Source organism: Silurus aristotelis (genome assembly GCF_946808225.1).
Source record: "Silurus aristotelis genome assembly, chromosome: 6".
NCBI lineage: Eukaryota > Metazoa > Chordata > Actinopteri > Siluriformes > Siluridae > Silurus > Silurus aristotelis.
In genome coordinates, this window is record NC_139579.1 from 21,813,368 (window position 1) to 21,831,811 (window position 18,444).

Below are 18,444 nucleotides of genomic sequence, written 5' to 3' on the forward strand. Positions count from 1 at the left end.
TTCAGTAATTTTAATTTGCTTAGCTGTTTATTTGTTCACAGTGTGTTGGTATTATGCACCCACTACCTCAACCTGTTTTCACATGCATACAGCATCTGTCAAATTTTGGAACCACCCAGTTTTATTAATATTACTAGCTGAAAGTACTTGTGCTTCGCTACGGAAGGCAGAACGCTAAGCAATATGGCAATAAGCAGTAAGCACTGAGCAGGACTGGATGATCAGAGGTCAGAACGTAACGTCAACAAATAACGTACTACCCCTTTGTAGTACGGATACAGGGCGAACTACTTTGAAAATAATTTTTATCGTGCATCTAACATCTAATAAGAAACAATGTACTAAGTTTCATTAGGATCCGTAATGTTATTTCGAAGAATTTACAATGCGTAAGAAATCGCGTTTTTCGCGAGTTAGCCGCGATCCAGGCCGAATTTTTCAAAACCCTTTCTTAGTGAGCACCTAAGACCCAAGAGGAAGGTATGTTCCAAATTTCATTGCAATCCGTTCAGTGGTTTTTGAGATTTTGTGATGAGTGAGTGAGTCAGTCAGTGGTTTTTGAGCTTATATATATATATATATATATATATATATATATATATATATATATATATATATATATATATATATATATATATATATATATATATATATATAGATTAATTAGTATTATTAATTATGCATGCATGCTTTTTTATATGGAAGTAAAAGGCAAAAACACTCAATGTCAGTGATGACTAGAAGAACGTTCTGTTGTCAGATCAGTCTAAACGACATTTTTTACTCTAACAGAAGAACATATGACTTATGAAGATGGAAACAGAAGGGAAGATTTTAGCAAACTGCCTCACACCCACAGTCAAACATGGAGGTGGAAGCTTAATGGTTTGGGGTTGTTTTAGAGCAAGAAAGTTTGGAGACTTATTTTGGGTGACCAACATGGCTTCCATTCTATAATTCTGTGAATGCAATTCTGTCTGGACAAAGGATAATTGGAACCAACTTCACCATACCATAAAAAGACCTGAAACATACGTCCAAGCTCTGTAAGCATTATTTAGACAGCAACAGTCATCTAGAATGTCATCTGTCATGGAATGGCCTGCCCAGTCACTAAGCATATATCTTATTGAACTTCTCTGGGATGAACTGGATTGCAAGGTCAGAAATAAATCGGCAACTAGAGAAGGAAGGACTTTTTTTTTAGCTACATATATGGAGAAAAGTACTGTCCTAATACCAATAATGTGTAAAGTTTTTATTCATTCCAAGGAAGGATTATTTTCATTGAAAATAATGTTTAACATCTGTACATTTTAAATATTTGTATGGTCAAAGTAAATGGTTATATCTTTAAATGAAGTAGTTTGTGGCATATGAATAAAAGGAACATACGTGTGTCTCCCCAAAATGATAAAAGACTAGGTGTTTCCAAACTTTTGACAGGCACTGTATGTTGCAAAAATGAAACATCTTTCCCATCTACATGTTAGTAGGTGTTGTATACTTAACAAGTCACACAGTTTCTGCTCTCCAGAATGTAAACACTGCTTTGTAAGTGTATTCAATTTAAGTACATTTTATTTATTTTTTTTATGTTTTTTGTTATATACTACTTTATCAAATAGATCGATAATTTTTATGTAATGGACCAGTTGTTCAGACCATTCCATTGCATGGCGTACTGTGTGTAGTTGCCCTTTAATGTGCTACACTGGGAACCAGGCCTGCCTATAATATAGCATTCATATTTTTAACAGATATTTCCTGTTTATTCTGAAATCCTTTATGGCTTGATACTATCTAATGTACCAGGATTCCTGGATTGCCTACAATAACAAACTTCTTGGGAACATGCACAGCTTTCCTTTTTTCTATTGTGCATTGTGATTGTCATTGTGCAAAAGAATGCAGAATACATTGTATCGATATCGTGCCAACTATTTGCTCTTTTCCCTTAGTTGACCTGCAGAACTCTTCCCTTTTTGTATGTTTCATATGGATGTATCATGCGGAATCTTACTCCTGCACTTTCCATTCTATCAGTCTTCATTTGTAGAAAATATGAAACCCTCTGTGTGCTGTACTTTTTGCTTTCTGCTTGCTTCAGTAACAGGACAGCACACAGTGGCTGCTGCATGCCGGCTGGCTGTGTGTGGGCTGCGTGCCTGTGGAGTGGCACTGAATGAGTGCATTTATAGCATAGTGCTGCAAATGGTTGCTGCAAACCCTGACATGGCTTAAGCCTGTCCTCTGGGACTTTGTAATCTTTTTAGCAATGTCGGTGGACAAGATCTTCAGCAATGGTACTGACAGACTCTTGGGAACAGGTCCCCTCTAGTGCTGGAGCTATGGAGATTGCTGCTTTCTTTTATTTGTCAGCGTTATGCCAATCTCTACCCCATTACAGATCAATTATGAATAGCATTATGCCATATTGTTAAATTACTGTCCTACAGTGATCATTCAATAGATTTTATATTGTTTCACTGATTTAACCTTGACTAAGCTGAGCACAGCTTTGGCCGTGCCGGTGTTGAGTGTTACTGCCAGCATGAGAGCGGCTCGGCTGTCATCCAGCTGCAGTTTCTCATTAACGAGGTAAGTTTCTCTCTGTTCTCTGCAAACACAGTCATTGCTCGATGACTTGGTAGGTTTCCACATATTTCCTGTATTGGGGGAAAGAAATTAGTATTTTTTTTCTATTGTATGTTAGACATTATTGACCCTGTCGCTCGTTCTGCATGAGTTTCTGAGTGTCGCCTTTTCTACAGGGGGCGCTGGTGAGTGGTTTGGCTGATGACAGCGTTCATTTATGGAATCTGCGGCAAAAAATTCCAGCTATTCTCCATTCCCTTAAATTCAGCAGGGAGAGGTAAGTTGTAGTTAATCCTGGATAACCATACACTCCAAAGCGGTTTTTAATGCAGTTGCTCACATAAACATTATAGGTGTTCGATTAAATTCAGCACATTTTGCTTTCTAGACATGTTTGGTTTTGAAACTGACTGCAATTGCTTGTATATCCAAATTTGCGTGTGAATCGGGGGGAGGGAAATGGATTGCAGACAACGAGACAAAGGCAGTCATCCTACAGTCTTTCAGGATGTCTCATGTAGTTGTCTCAACCTCTGGCACACCGAGCTAGTAGGAGTCTAAATATGCAATATCTGTTCCTTTATAAAGATCGGATTAAATTTGTGAAAAGCAGTTGACGTGAAATATCACAGCATCATTGCTTTTAAGAGGTCCTATGTCAGCATCAAGGCCGGAAATAGTGGCCAACACTGTGTCTGATATCACTCCTTTGCACACTTGTTCGTTGGCTGTAGTTTTATATAGAATACTATATATAGTCATAGTGTCAGCTAACACATACTAGTGAACATTTTTAATAAAATGTCATTTTCCCAGTTACATAAATAATGTAAAATGTAAACATATTATGTACTGACCTAAAATTACATTAGTGACTTTCTATATTAAACAGATATTTGCTGATTTTAAAGTGCTCTTTTTGTTTTTTATTTACATTTTGTACATAAAGTTGTACACTCTATGAAGTTTGCAGTGCACTGTGCGAGATCTAGTAAGCTAACAAAGAAAAGTTCTCGATTGTTAGTACAAAATGACTGCATAATTGTATGATTCGCCTAAACTGACAGTACAAACCTCAACTGTTCATACCGTTCCAATGTTTAAACTTTGTCATTCGGGACACAGTTGAGCCACCGGCTTTATTCCCAGTTACTGAAACAAGGCTTGCCATCTTGCACTCACTTTTATCTATTATTTTGAGATGAAAATAACAAGAAATGCACAAGAGACTCATTGAATAAAACGTTTTATGCGTTCTTTAAATGATTTCTCTAGAACATAAAACTATAGTTATCTCACAAAGATTTGGCATTAGTAATTGAATACAGGAGTGCATCAATATAAGAGGATTGTTTCTCTTGTAATGTGCGCCGTCAGTTAGATTGAGCGTGCTCCAACAAGGCTTACATCATTACAGTTTGCTGAAGTTGCAATCTGAAAGAACGAACACATTTATATTTATAATACTGGCGAGCACGGCGTCTTCATGGCATTTCCATTTGTTCTGTGTGAGCTGCGCGATGTCACAGTGAATTTAGAACGAGCTAATTTCAGTGGAACTCAGTTGTGTGAGAGCGGGATTGTGAAAAACTGATACTGCTTCTGATCATGCGTATCTGAATTTTAAGTAAGATGTTCTGCTGCAGAGAAGTATAGGCTATATTTACAAACACAAACATGCAGATGTGCAGTACCATAATGTAAGGCTTGCTTATGGTGTGCAAAATTGCAGTCTGTTTTTCTTGGTTTTAATTAACTTCAATATATTGCCATATGTATGTGGACACCCTACCATCACTCCCATATTTGCTTTATCAGCATTTCTACCATTTCTTCTTGTTATAATGACCCCCACTACTCTGGAAAGGCTTTCAACTAGATTTTAGAGCATGGTTGTGAAGATTAGTCTATTCAGCCACACGAGCCTTAGTGAGGTCAGACTCTTTATGTCAGTTGAAGATGGATGAGTTCAGTGTTCCAGTTCATCCAAACAGGGTTTAGTGAGGTTGAGGTCACGGCTCTGTGATCCACGCTGATCATGGCAAACCATGTCTTGATGGGGCTTGCTTAGTGCAAAAGAATATTGTCTTACTAGAACAGATTTGGGCTCTTTAGTTCCAGTGAAAGGAAAATCTAAAGCTACAGTATTCAAAAATATTCAATACAATTGTGTGCTTCTAATATTGTGGAAATCCTCCAGTTTGGGAGGAATCACATATAGGTGTGATGGTCAGGTGTACACAAACCTGTGGCCATATAGTTTAACATAGAAATAGAAACAATGATTATGGCTGTGGTTGATTATCTGATTTCACAGAAAATATGAGCGAGAGATCTCCTTTTAGTTTACTTTATTTTTAGTTTCAATCATTGCCACTTTGTTTAACCGCCCTTTGCTAACAGTACTGTCTTTTCCTTTAATGTTTGGTGAGATTCAAAAATATGAGAATATGAGGAATTTCTAATTAGAACTCACTTCTGTACTTTTGAGTTAAGCAGGTGATAACAAGCAACATGGTCACATGCTTCATCAGCAGTAAACAACTTCTGATCTGTAAATGAGTTATATACTTGTATATTTCAATCAACATACAAACATATTTTCTTGCTAGATCTGCCACATTATACAGTTAGTTGGCTAGATAGTTTGTTGATAATAAAATGTAAACAAATTTTCTACCAATGTCCAATAAACAATGGCATCATTCTGAACTTTGACTTCACGCTTCTGAGATAAGTTGGGTGCAGCATTATAAAGGTTAGAAATAGTGTTTTTAATATGCTTTTTAGAGTGAAATAAAACTAAAGAACCACAGATCATCAGTATGATTTGTAATAATAAGAAGAGATAAGAAATTATGGAGCGTAATGTTTATTAGCTAGTGTAATATTCATGCCCATTATTTTTCATGAGTTATACGAACTGCTTTCCAATTCTGTTAAAGTGTTACAAGGCTACAGAATTAGCATATGTTATGTGAAGATAATATGTGATCAGCTCCAAGTTAACGGCTGGATTATCAAATTACATAAACGCTTTGAAGGGAAAGACAGCGTTTTCGTCTATCGTTAAGTGTCTGGCGACTTGAGCCCTTCCTCCCCATATCTCTTGAAGCAATTTCACTCCATGGCAACCATGCACAGTCTGCTATGATATCATTTGATTTATGCAGATTTATAGAGTTATAGCTGTCTGTTGAGGCACATGATGACTGTTCACAATAAAGACATGCTTGTTGACATTTAGTCCGTATGCCTTTTTAAATCAAAAGGCCGCCATGACCTGAGGATGTTAAAAAGTGCAATGAGTAATTTGGGTAAAGTGATGTATAATTCACCTTTACTGATACTTGTCTGCTTGTCTGCTCGTTTTGTTTTGGCAGGATCACGTTTTGCCATCTGCCCTTTCAGAGTAAATGGCTTTACATCGGAACAGAACGGGGAAATATTCATATTGTCAATGTGGAGTCCTTCACTCTCTCAGGCTATGTCATCATGTGGAACAAAGCCATTGATCTGTGAGTGTGTGTGTGTGTGTGTGTGTGTGTGTGTGTGTGTGTGTGTGTGTGTGTGTGTGTGTGTGTGTGTGTGTGTGTGTGTTCTACACTTTCTCTGTATCAATTATAAGCATAAGTGTATAGTTTCTCTTTATTTATGCATTGTTAATAATGTTGAATGCACTCAACTACTTATAGTTAACTCATACTGGATGTATATGTCTAAAGATGATGCTTTTTCGAAGATAGGATCAGTCAGTGTCCCACTGGTATGCTGTAATCAGCAGCAGAAAGATCATTTGCTGTGGCCATCTCTAGTCATCTCAATCTCAGACATACAGTCTTCCAGATGAGTTGCTATAGAAACAAGAACGAAGTTAAAAAAGAATTAACACACACACATTTTGTTCTTTTTCTCCCAAAGATGTCTATGAACTATGCTCAAAAGCAAGAAAGTTTGAACTGCTACGATGAGGACAATAATGTTAACAGGGACATGTCAGAAGAGACAAGCAACATCTTCTCGATCAAAGCCACATTTAGATTGTTCTGAAATGAGCAGTAGAAAAAATATTTCGCTTTTATTTAGATAATGAACATGACATGGTTGAAGACAGTACAGTGTAGTTAGATTAGTGACATATGGTCGGTGCACCAGGATGGTGCCTCTCTAGGGTCCATCCTCATGTTCCTGCTGTTGTTGCTATGGAGATGGTGTCGTTCACATTCGGGAGGGATTAATTTGATTATTTTCCAGGCCCTCTGAGGTAGATAAATGTTTTCTTGACATATATGTATATTCTTGAGGTCATCTGAACCCTAAATATATCTCCTTACAAAAGAGAAGATCTTTTCTGGTGATTTGAAACACAAGCACAACTGATTTCTGAATCGATGCTACAGTTAATTATTTACTGACTGTTCTGCTTCTTTTGCTTTTGCTCTTCTTACTTTTAGCTCTTCAAAATCCCATCCTGGTCCAGTGGTACACATCAGTGATAATCCTATGGATGAGGGAAAGGTAAAAACCACAAACAAAGCGAAACAGAGTTTTTCAGCTGAATCTGAACAATAATGCAGTTGTATATTTGTATATTAGTTTTGCATTTCTTGTAAAGGGCAAGAATTCATGTATCCCACTGAATATTTTTGCTTTCTTTTGCAGCTTTTGATTGGTTTTGAATGTGGTATTGTTGTGCTGTGGGACTTGAAATCAAAGAAGGCTGACTATCGCTACAGCTATGATGAGGTATTATGCATATTATTTCCTCAGTTTTAAGGATCAATCATTCAAATACAAATTAAGAGATTGTTTCTGTGTATTTACAAAAAATCATGACATCTATTAAGCATTTACAGTCCACTTAGTACCAAATTCTTACATAGCATTTTGCAGGCAGCAGCCATCCAGTTATAATGTGGTTCTAATTCTATTAATATTTTTAAAGAAATTTGAAATGCCAAAACTTTAAATGCAATTCTGTATTCTGTAATACTAAGATTTGTAACTGGTTTGCATTGCATTGCATTTCTGCTGCCACAAAACAGACTATTTGACGAAAGAGATGTTACTGTGGATGGAATTAAACACCTTTGTTTGGGGAAATGTCTGCCAAATGTATTAATAAAGTTTTCAATTATAAGGATATATAATCATAAATATATTGACATTGGTACAAAAGGTTAATATTTGGTACACAAGGTTAATATTTTTTGTGATGAGACATTGTACTTGTATGTAAAGGAATAATGTTGGTAGATGGGAAACTCTGGGATGGTCTAGGGCCACGTAACAGTGTCTTGTCTGCGTGAGCAAAAAGTAAAGTAAAAAAAAAAATGTTTACTGTGAAACAGACTGATGTCAATTATTCTCCTGCAAGAGTAACTGAAATATCACTTTTGGACATGTACGAAGCCACTAGATGCAATACCAAAGATGCATGTGGTTTTGTTGTCATTCTTCTGGTTCTTATTTTTCTTTAATTCCCTTTAGTTTTTTTTAATATAAACAGACGTGCTTTTCTGTAAGCAACTGTTGTAATTTGATGCGTCTGTTAACTTGTTTTCATTGTCTTTTCTGTGTGGATAAAAAATCTAGCCAATAAGAAACTGCAGTATGCATGTCGTAGGCCTGGAAGGTCTGTGTTTGATTGCTCATTCTTTGTTTGGCCTCTAGGCGATCCATTCAGTGGCCTGGCACCATGAAGGGAAACAGTTTGTGTGCAGTCATTCAGATGGTACACTTACCACATGGAATATACGTTCTCCTGCCAAGGCAGCACAGATCATTATACCACATGGTAAAGCTCCTGTCCAGGCGTACTCCTCTTGGCTGAAAGGCCACTTAAGGCTGTTATAGTAAAGATTTCTAAATGCAGGTTTTTATAAATATCCATGTTTAATCTAAATAGAATAAATCGAATGAAAAGCTGTGTCGGGTTTCTTTTAGGCAAGCAGCCCAAAGATGGAAAAAAGCCTGAGCCATGCAAACCCATTCTGAAAGTGGAATACAAAACAACCAGAGCTGGGTAAGCTTCGGGGTGAAAAATCATCAAAACATTTGTATAATGCAAATATGGAGTTTGTTGAACTACAGGTGACTGCTGTCTAGAAATAACGCAAACGTTCGCTCTGTTCTTGTTCATTGTTTTGCCTAGGGATCCATTTATGATACTGTCTGGAGGTCTTTCATATGATACAGTGGGACGCAGGGCATGCCTGACTGTAATGCATGGAAAAAGCACTGCTGTACTAGAGATGGATTATCCCATTGTGGATTTTTTAACTCTGTGTGAAACTCCTTATCCGAATGGTAATCCATTCCTTCCGTTTTATTTTTGCAATAGATTTTATATTGCATGCTGTGCTAATTTATTATTGTACATGATAGAAACATTCATCATGGTCACAATATCAGAAGTAAATATTAACTGAGCATAACTACTTCTTCACAGATTATCAAGAGCCTTATGCTGTAGTGGCCCTGCTGGAGAAAGATTTAGTAGTTATTGACCTTGCACAAACCGGGTAATAAAAAAACCTCAGGACTAATACAAAATGGAGTACACATTCCACTTTCTGACTGCAAAAATATTAACATAGTTATTTTACAATGCAGATATCCTATCTTTGAAAACCCATATCCTCTGACTATCCATGAGTCTCCAGTGACCTGCTGTGAATACTTTGCTGACTGTCCTGATGAACTCATCCCTGCACTTTACTCTGTGGGATCCAGGCAGAAGAGACAGGGCTACAGTAAAAAGGTAACTGTTTATACACACCTGTCTACTTTTATTTCTAAAAAGAGAGTTTATTTTGTGCTGTAATCTAAGATTTTTTTTTCCAGGAATGGCCTATAAGTGGTGGAAATTGGGGCCAGGGCACACAAAGCTATCCAGAGATCATCATCACAGGGTGAGTTTGTCTTTTATATATATATATATATATATATATATATATATATATATATATATATATATATATATATATATATATATATATATATATATATATATATATATATATATATATATAATAAAAAAACAGTCCATATTTTCAGAGGTAATGCAATTTATGAGCTTTACAAGCACTGGATTTTCAAAATGTCATGTCATTATAGTGGTCTTTGAAAATTTAAGCAGCAAACAAGGTCAAATTCGAGGTTGATGAAATTTTAATTATGGCTGCAAGGCAGAAACTCCAAAGTGAGACTGCAGGCAATCACCGTAGATAAAAATGATGACTTAGCCAATGCAAGCTGATTTGGTCTGTCCCCATCTGTATTCAGCCAACTAACTGTGTAGCAGGACGGTAAAGAAGACAGTTTATGTACCTAATTAAACATGATATAAGTGAGTTTAAAAAGAACAGTTTTAATATTTCATTTTATATGCAGTGGTTTGAATATTTCAATATTATTCACATTATACCTTGAATAATTTGACAGGGAATTTTTCCTGTACATTAAATTGCACCTCCAGACAAGCAATTTGCATAATGGACACTAGAAATTTTTGTATTATTAGACGGAACGTGAAGAAGATTTACAAGGATTGCTATAGTACTTATTTATATCTTTCTTGATTTTCCTCATTGTATTGGTGTTTCCTCTGTTTTTATGTACTACAGGCATGCTGATGGTTCAGTCAAGTTTTGGGATGCTTCTGCATGTGAGTTACAAATAATCAGAATAATCCAGAATAATTCTGGACTGTCAGCTTGTTCTATTATATTGTGTAACGTGTGTGTGTGTGTGTGTGTGTGTGTGTGTGTGTGTGTGTGTGTGTGTGTGTGTGTGTGTGTGTGTGTGTGTGTGTGTGTTTGTGTTTGTGTGTGTGTGAGAGAGTGAGAGTGAGAGTGAGAGTGAGAGTGAGAGTGAGAGTGAGAGTGAGAGTGAGAGAGAGAGAGAGAGAGCGAGATTGAGGTTTCTGATATTTGTTTGGCAAATATTTTAAAGATATACTTGTAAATTGTAACTGCTTTTATTATACAGTAATGCTACAGGTACTGTACAAGCTGAAAACAGCCAAGGTATTTGAGAAAGCCCGTAACAAGGAGGAGAAGCCCAGCACTGACATAGTGGATGAAGACCCTTTTGCCATCCAGAGTCTGTCCTGGTGCCCAGAGAGCCGCATGCTGTGTGTGGCTGGAGTCTCTGCTCATGTCCTTGTTTACCGGTTCAGTAAACAGGAAGTAACCACAGAGGAGGTTCAGGTATGACTAATATCCTGATGTCGTACCACACGTTGGCTTGTCTTAAGTAAACAAGTGTGAGACAGTCCAAACCCCACTGTGATTCATATTTTTAATGTAATAGGAAACAAATATTTTTCTTCTACACATGTAGCTGTTGGAGGTGCGGATGCAGTCTGAGCTGAATGAGGTAGACTCTCCGGACTGTGGAGGGGACCACGCGTCAGCTGTATCCACACCCGGAGCTTCATCCAGCCCTCAGTCAAGCGCACCACAAACACACCTATCCACCAGCAGCAATAACTCAACTGATGGCCTGCGTGATAACGTGCCCTGCCTCAAGTACTGCGACTTTCTGTTCTCGATTGCGTGCATTTTACTCCTGCATGCTGTTGCTCGTTATGCTCATAAAGAAAATCCGATAATCTTTTTATCTTCTAGTTGATGTCCTTCGTTATATTGTGTAGGATTCATCACAATCAATTACTTAAAAGATTAAATACTTGTCTGTAGTCTTTCAGCAAAATGCTCTGATTTGCAACTGCCTTTGTGTGACTTCTGAGAAGATTTTCTCACATAATACAATTATACAAATATATTTCACCTCCTTACATCAAAGTTCTGCTATCAAAGGAAACCACATTAAGGAAAATACATCATGAAAATTATTGATTTACATTCCTATTAATTTGTGTATTAACAATTTTTTTTGTGTGCTTTTAATAGTATTATAGTGGTTGTGTTGTGTTGTTTGGTTTCAGCATATCTCCGCTTTGTTGTGTGTTTACAGGGTGAGGAGCACTCCGCTCAAACAGTCTCCAGGCTACCAGGTGGAACTGGTCATTCAGCTGGTATGGGTCAGCGGGGAGCCACCACAGCAGGTCACCAGCCTGGCTGTCAACTCTGCATATGGCCTGTGAGCTGTTACACACGAGATAAGATATTTAGCCTGTATTTACAAGAGGACTGTGACCAGTATGGTGGTATAGTGCCATAAGGAAATCTGAAATAGCTACACAGTAACAATAATATAATAATAAACAGAATGTTATCACAACATATAGGGTGCTTTAGTTTGAGTTTAGTTTGAACCAAAAAAGTGGAAATTTCAGTTGTTTATACAACTTTGAAAGCCTTTTCTTGCTCAGCTATCATTGACAGTGCATAAATAAGATGGATCAGGGAATCTTTAAACATCTTTGAACAATCTTTTTTCCCCACACAAAATGATTGCTCATTTATTGGTTTTTTTTAAATTGTAAATACTATAAGTATTGTGCACAAGTTGTTCTGACTGAAACCCATTAGAAGGAAAACGAAAGTCAATCAAAAGAAAGCGCCTGATGCAACAAGCCGATTAAATCAGCTACTGCAGTTATTGCTATAGCTGCTCCAAAGCTGGCATAATATTGCAATGTTGCATTATATGGAAAACCATGATTTTAGTTTGACGGTTTATTACACTATTATGATTTTTTATTGACCATATCTAATAATGTAGGGAATATTTAAAATGTCAGTTCAAACACACTGTATATTTTTTCCTCTTAAATCACAGAGTGGGTTTTGGTAATGGTAATGGTCTAGTGGTGGTGGATTATCTTCAGAAGACCCTGCTTCTCAACGTGAGCACAGCAGAACTATATGGCTCCTCTGATCCACACCAGAGACAGCCACGCTCACCCCGCAAAGCCAGACAGCCCTCTGGAGGTGAGAAACGAGCATGTCTGTTAGGCTTATCAAACTCACTGGCTCAGAGAACAGCATCAGTGTGTTTGTCTTTAGGGCTTTTAGGCAGTACAGCAGGCTGACTGAAAGGCAGCAGAGGCTGTACTCCACGACCTCTAACACAAAAACAAACAGAATCAGTACAAATATTGAGAGCTTGCTCATGTAGTCATCAAGCACATCCTTTTAGTTCAGTGTTTTGTTTTTTCTGTTTGTGATTTAGGTTTTTTTTTTTTTTGTCTTGTCTATGCATTTTCATGTTCTTGTTATACTGTGCATGTTCAATGCCCCCGAGAAACCACATAAGTCCAGGAGTGTTCTACTACTATACTACTTTACACTTACCTGCTTAGAGTCCTATGGATTGGATCTTTTTTTTATTATTGGTTTGAGTGTGATTTTATTTTTTTATTTTCCCTACCATGATTCATTAACTTTAGTTCAATCTTTAAGTAGTGAATGTAATGAAAACAAATGCAGAAACTTGCACCCCCACCAAGTGGCGTAATTAGAGTACTAAATTTAATGTTTTCATGATTTTGCTGTTTTGTTTAACGTTATAGGGTTTTTATCATACCGGGCAGGTCAACCACAAAACCGCTAAGCATTAGAGAAAGTAACTGGAAGCTCACACGTGTTCACAGCAGTAAAGAGCTCTGTAATAGCTATGCTTGTAACACACCACAGTATATAGCTTTATAATAGGTAACTGACTACAAAAATAAGATGAGGAAAAACTCCCAAACAACATGTACCATGTTTTCACATACTCTCATATATACCTTTAAGTATAATTTTGTGCTAAATGATAAATTTGTACTTTGTCCAAGAGAGCAAACATTAGTCATGATCTCAGAGAGGGATTGCTGGCATACACCTTTCTCCCTTGTCAATCACAAATACAATAATTGGTGTCTTTGATCTCATGCATTTGGAAAAGGTGGATAGTGCTTTGCTCTGAGTGTGTCGTGCCACCCCATGACACATCATGAGCAGCAGTTTAAAAAGACGCATGTCATGGAATAAGCATTCAAAACCTTCACCATTCTACATTGTCAGCTGTTTTTTTTTATTGTTTTACTTTTTAGCTGTATTTAGTAGACCAAAAAATATCTCATTAAGAACATGGTGCAGTTCCATTCAGTTGTATATTTATGTGGAAAATTCAAAATGTGAATATGTCTATTTCAAATCCAAAGGCTCCTGTCTGCAGTAAAAGAGTTTAATAGCAGAACACCATTTTACTCATACAATCCAGTATAATGCTTTTAGGCTGTGTGTTATTCAGGGCATTTTTTACTCATCCTTTCATATTCTTTGGTTTCTTTCTCACCTTTGGACTGTTCGTCTCTCTTTCTGGTTTCGCAAAGACAATCTACCTAGGAAGTCTTGCATGTCTGGCCTCTCTAGCTTTTATTCAGAATCTGTGAAAAAACTGCGTTCTTCCTATCGCAGTAAGTCATCTGTCATCATTCAACTATCGTTTTGCTTTCTTCTCTCGGTTTTCTCTGTGGTGGCTGCCTCTCATATTGGGCTAGTTTTTTTTTTTTTTTTGTTTGAGCCTTCATTTTAAGTGATTGTACAATTGCGTTACAAAGACATTTACCTGTCTAGTGTTAGTGCTTTAATACCTTTGTGATCAATAGGTCTCTGCGATGGCCATGACGGTTCTACTGCCTTAGACGACCGGTGCAAATCTCCTACATCAGGTAATTATCATTTATCTCTTTGTCAAATAGCTTTTCAAAACTGTTTATCATTTATTACTATTCCCCAAGCTTGTACAGGAATAATATATATATATTCTGGTGCTTGGTACATATAGTAGCTAATGTGCTGAACAGAACAGTTTATGGCTGATGGGTAAAAGCATGACCCGTCACTGGACAATGGCATATATTTATATGGAATATGTTGTAGGCTGCGTAAGCTCCGACTCCCCCTGCAATTCTGATGATGACACCAAACAAAATTTCTTTGAAAGGGGTATGGTATTGTCATTTTCACTGTCCTTACCCACATTTTGCACTTATAATTCTGTAGATGCACCAACTGACATGCTTTTAAACATTTTGCAGTGAAGTTGAAAAGCAGACTGTTATCAAAGACTTTTGCCAATGACTTTGGTACTGTATGAGATTTTTTTTGGTTTGTAACTTTCTTTTCACTAATGCACTGGTGCTTTAAGCTTGAACAGCTCATCAAAGTGACATTCGTTCTAAACAATTACTCCTGAGTGCAATTAGTAGGTCAATGAAGAAATTAAATAAAAGATTGCAGTGGATTACCTACAGACGTTGAAATTATTAATATTCATCTTGCATGAGAGTTTGATGACCGTCTACAGGTTGAAATTATTAATTCACACTGAAACACCTAATTATTCCTTTGTTGTAGCTGATTCTATTCAATCACGGATAGCTGGGTTCAAAACACTGATGCCTTTACTAACTGTTACGCTTCCTGTTTGTTTCTCTTGACTAACCTTGTTTAGCATTACAGGCTGTGTGATGCACTGCGATTGTAACACCACATGCATACAAGATTTATATAAAGCTCTGCGCACTTTCTCTACTGGAATCTTACAAATCAATGACACATTGAATTTCTTAAAGTCTAATGAGGCATCTGATGTTCTGCTTGAATGGTGCTGGTCCTCACGATAACTAACTACTTCATGCATGGTCTAATTACAGAATGTGACTAAATCTATTAGGAACAAATGTTAATCTCTTCAAGGTTACGGTTGAGTTTGTGGCCGGCTCAAATGGTTTGACTCTGCATTATAACCTGTTTCAATCAGTTTCTGAATCGCCTATTTTTCTGACGCTAAATGGAAGGAAGACTCAAAATTACTTTATTTTTTGGTTTCTCAACGTAACGGGAGTTCATAGACACCTACTTTTGTTGAGAACTATTATGTGTTTTTTTTCCAGCTAAGGTGTCATGGAAATTTAGCTTGGCTGCTGATCAGAAACAAGATGGTAAGCCAGAACTTTTGCTGTGTATGTGTGCGTCTTATATAAACATGTCATGTATTTGTTAAGGAAGCGATTGCATTCAAAAGGTGCATTAAAAGGTGTTGAGTGTGGGTGAATGAGGCTTAGTGTTCTGTGTGCCAGTCTGCGTGTGAGAGATCATCAATGTTGCTCTGTTGCTTCTTTGATTCTCTACACTATGTGTGAAAGGGACTATACGGCGGCAGTACTCTCTCCCTATTAAGAAACATGTATGTAATGAGAAGGAGGAAGTGTCCAGAAGAAAAGCAACATCTATTCACAGGACCTACTCTGTGCCTGATTCCTGTGAGTGGTCCTGATCTGGCCTTGCAGTGGATGACACGGGGTGACTGCCTGTACTAACTCTTTTCCTCCTCGGGCATCTGCTATATTGGCTTCAGATATGCTCACTAACTTGGGTTTGTTCTGTCTGGAAAATAAGTAATTTAGCTTTTTCCACATAAATCAAGCACAGCACTGAAAAAAATTCAGAAATTCAGGAAATATGAATGCCCTTTATACATGTTTTAGCGTTTAACAAAATATAATGTTACACTTCTTTTGTTATAAGGAATATTTTGTTAAAGGAAAAATCCACCAGTTTGCAGTTGTCTGACTTGCTCACATCTCAGGAAGAGAGAGAGAGAGAGCTATTAAAGGTTTTTTTTTTTTTTTACACTCACCGTTTTCTGACAATTTCCACCATCATAATAATGAGATGTCCATTATAAAGTTACTCCAAGATCCAGAATAAAAAAGTTATACCATATGGCCAATAGTATGTGGATACATGGCATCACACATGCATGTGCCCATTCCAATACTATGGGCATAGCCCATAACCGCCACTCTTTAAGGAAGGCTTTCCAATAAATTTTTGAATGTAGCTATGGGGATTTGTGCTTATTCAGCCACAAGAGCATTAGTGAGGCCAAGTAAGAGGCTTAGTGCCTTGTTTCAGTTCTTTCCAAAGGTTTTTATTAGGGTTAAAGTCAGAGCCACTTGAGTTCATCCACTATAACAACAAAATATGCAGGGTCTTTAGTTCCACTAAAGTGAATTCCAAATGATACAACACACAGACACAAATGTGTCTAGACTTTGGTGGCAACAGTTTGGGGAAAAGGCACATATGGGTGTGAGGGTCAGGTGTCCACGTACTTTTGGCCATCTAGTTGATATGACGCAGTTGTGCTGAGTTACAGCAGTGACTCACGTCAGCTTATTAGTGATCTGTGAGGTGACAAGCACAAAGGTGTTGATAGTAGTGTAAGCTGAAGCTTTGCAACCTTATCTGTTTGAGCAGAATGTACAGATGAGGAGGTGAAAGAGAGCAGGGCAGACTAAAGCATGGAAGCATCGCTGCATCGGTCTCTTTAGGTAGCGACGTAATTCCCAGTGGTGTCAGTGGGCAGTCAGACAGCACTATAAGAAACTGCTAGACAAACTGAAACAAGACTCAGACTTAAAAACAGAAGTCAGCAGGATTAAATCATACAGTAAATCCTTTGTGGCATTAACGATCACAAATTTACATATTTGATAACAATCCATTTCAAGGTGGATTTTTCCTTCAAGATTATGTAAAGCATACCATTGATGCTAATTCATTCCTAATTGCTTTGGTGAAACTAACCTTGGTCTGGTTTCTCAGAAGTGTTACAGTATATCATAGAAAGCAGGCTATTGCCACCTGTAAACTATAATTCTTTTCTGCGTAATTGAAATGCCCTTTGTGTCCAGTCTACAATGCTCGCCTTCCATAATCACTCTGGGGGTCGACCAGATCAACTGTGTCAGTGGGAGAAGTCAAAGTTATTTCAAATTTTGACTTAAGACAATGGTACAAGGAATAAATGCGTTTGTGTTTCCCAGGTGACCGAAATTACAGTGCAGACACTTTAGCCAGCTGGTACAGGCCACACCAGCAAAAAATTGTTTTATGAATACATGTAGAAGGTAGGAGAGTTATATGAATGGTGAAGTTTATGCTTCACTTTGCACAAACGAACCGGAAGAGCAGAGTTAGATTGAAACATCTCAGAAACTCTGTTATTGTGAATTGCCCTTCAAACACTGTTGGGAAACCAGGCCCCTGGTCTCTGTATATTCCAATTGACATTTAATGAAGTGATGTAACTAGGACTACTACTGAACCATTCTAGATTTTTGGATCATGAGAGGTCTGTTTGTGGTATTTTTTTATGTGCCTGTTTGTGTCAGACACACTGGCTGTACTGCACGCATGTGATGCAAATGTGAAAATCTTTTGTCACGATCATGTTGGGGCAAAAGTAATTGTGTGGTTTTTCCTTGTAATTTTGCTGAAATATTTAGCTGCCCCTTTAGTTTTGAAATGCTAATTAACTGACCAAGTGTTTCATGTGCAGTACATAACCAACGCAAAGAATGGTGTGATTTTCAGTAATTATTATTAATCCTCCTGATTTCTCAGGCAAATGCTCGAATGTATTAATTCTCCTATAAATTTACTGCAACTGCTGTTTTTTTTTTTTCTTCCTTCAGCTTCAGATTTTCGTGACGTTTCCCAAATCACATGTTTATATTAAACAGCCGTGTGTTCTCCTTCTGCCTTTCTCTTTTGTCATACCTAATTGATCATCACGCTGACAGATGCCAAGGACAACTCCTTTAGCCGCTCACGCAGCTCCAGCGTGACCAGTATTGAAAAAGAGTCACGTGAGGTCATCTCTTCTTTGCATTTTTGCGACTCCCTGTCAAGAAAAAGTGATGTGGCAGCATCTCCCAGCCTTTGGGTGGGCACCTCTGTGGGCTCTATGCTGGGTATCTCTTTTAATATGTCCTCCACCCCTGAACAAAGGCTGCAACAAACAGTAGGCGTCTCCTTCTGCGGTAAGGGGACTAAAACCACAACATATATTATTTATAGCAGCCTTAAGGCATGC

The 18,444-nt window shown here is 37.5% G+C and overlaps 1 protein-coding gene across 5 annotated transcripts in view; it reads left to right on the plus strand.

Moving 5' to 3' along the window:
* Window positions 1–18,444, plus strand: part of stxbp5b (syntaxin binding protein 5b (tomosyn)) — a 33,064-nt gene that overhangs the window by 9,435 nt on the left and 5,185 nt on the right. The window contains exons 3-24 of one of the 5 annotated variants that reach the window (XM_083545466.1): window positions 2,520–2,601; window positions 2,775–2,875; window positions 5,982–6,116; window positions 7,053–7,116; window positions 7,261–7,344; window positions 8,272–8,395; window positions 8,545–8,623; window positions 8,753–8,907; window positions 9,050–9,122; window positions 9,214–9,361; window positions 9,445–9,512; window positions 10,227–10,267; window positions 10,591–10,811; window positions 10,945–11,132; window positions 11,581–11,706; window positions 12,349–12,500; window positions 14,165–14,227; window positions 14,439–14,504; window positions 14,597–14,644; window positions 15,455–15,502; window positions 15,707–15,823; window positions 18,152–18,391. In XM_083545466.1, the coding sequence (XP_083401592.1) occupies window positions 2,520–2,601; window positions 2,775–2,875; window positions 5,982–6,116; window positions 7,053–7,116; window positions 7,261–7,344; window positions 8,272–8,395; window positions 8,545–8,623; window positions 8,753–8,907; window positions 9,050–9,122; window positions 9,214–9,361; window positions 9,445–9,512; window positions 10,227–10,267; window positions 10,591–10,811; window positions 10,945–11,132; window positions 11,581–11,706; window positions 12,349–12,500; window positions 14,165–14,227; window positions 14,439–14,504; window positions 14,597–14,644; window positions 15,455–15,502; window positions 15,707–15,823; window positions 18,152–18,391 (2,423 nt within the window). The remainder of the gene's footprint in view (window positions 1–2,519; window positions 2,602–2,774; window positions 2,876–5,981; window positions 6,117–7,052; window positions 7,117–7,260; window positions 7,345–8,271; window positions 8,396–8,544; window positions 8,624–8,752; window positions 8,908–9,049; window positions 9,123–9,213; window positions 9,362–9,444; window positions 9,513–10,226; window positions 10,268–10,590; window positions 10,812–10,944; window positions 11,133–11,580; window positions 11,707–12,348; window positions 12,501–14,164; window positions 14,228–14,438; window positions 14,505–14,596; window positions 14,645–15,454; window positions 15,503–15,706; window positions 15,824–18,151; window positions 18,392–18,444) is intronic. The other 4 variants (XM_083545468.1, XM_083545467.1, XM_083545469.1 and 1 more) reach the window with 4 other exon arrangements.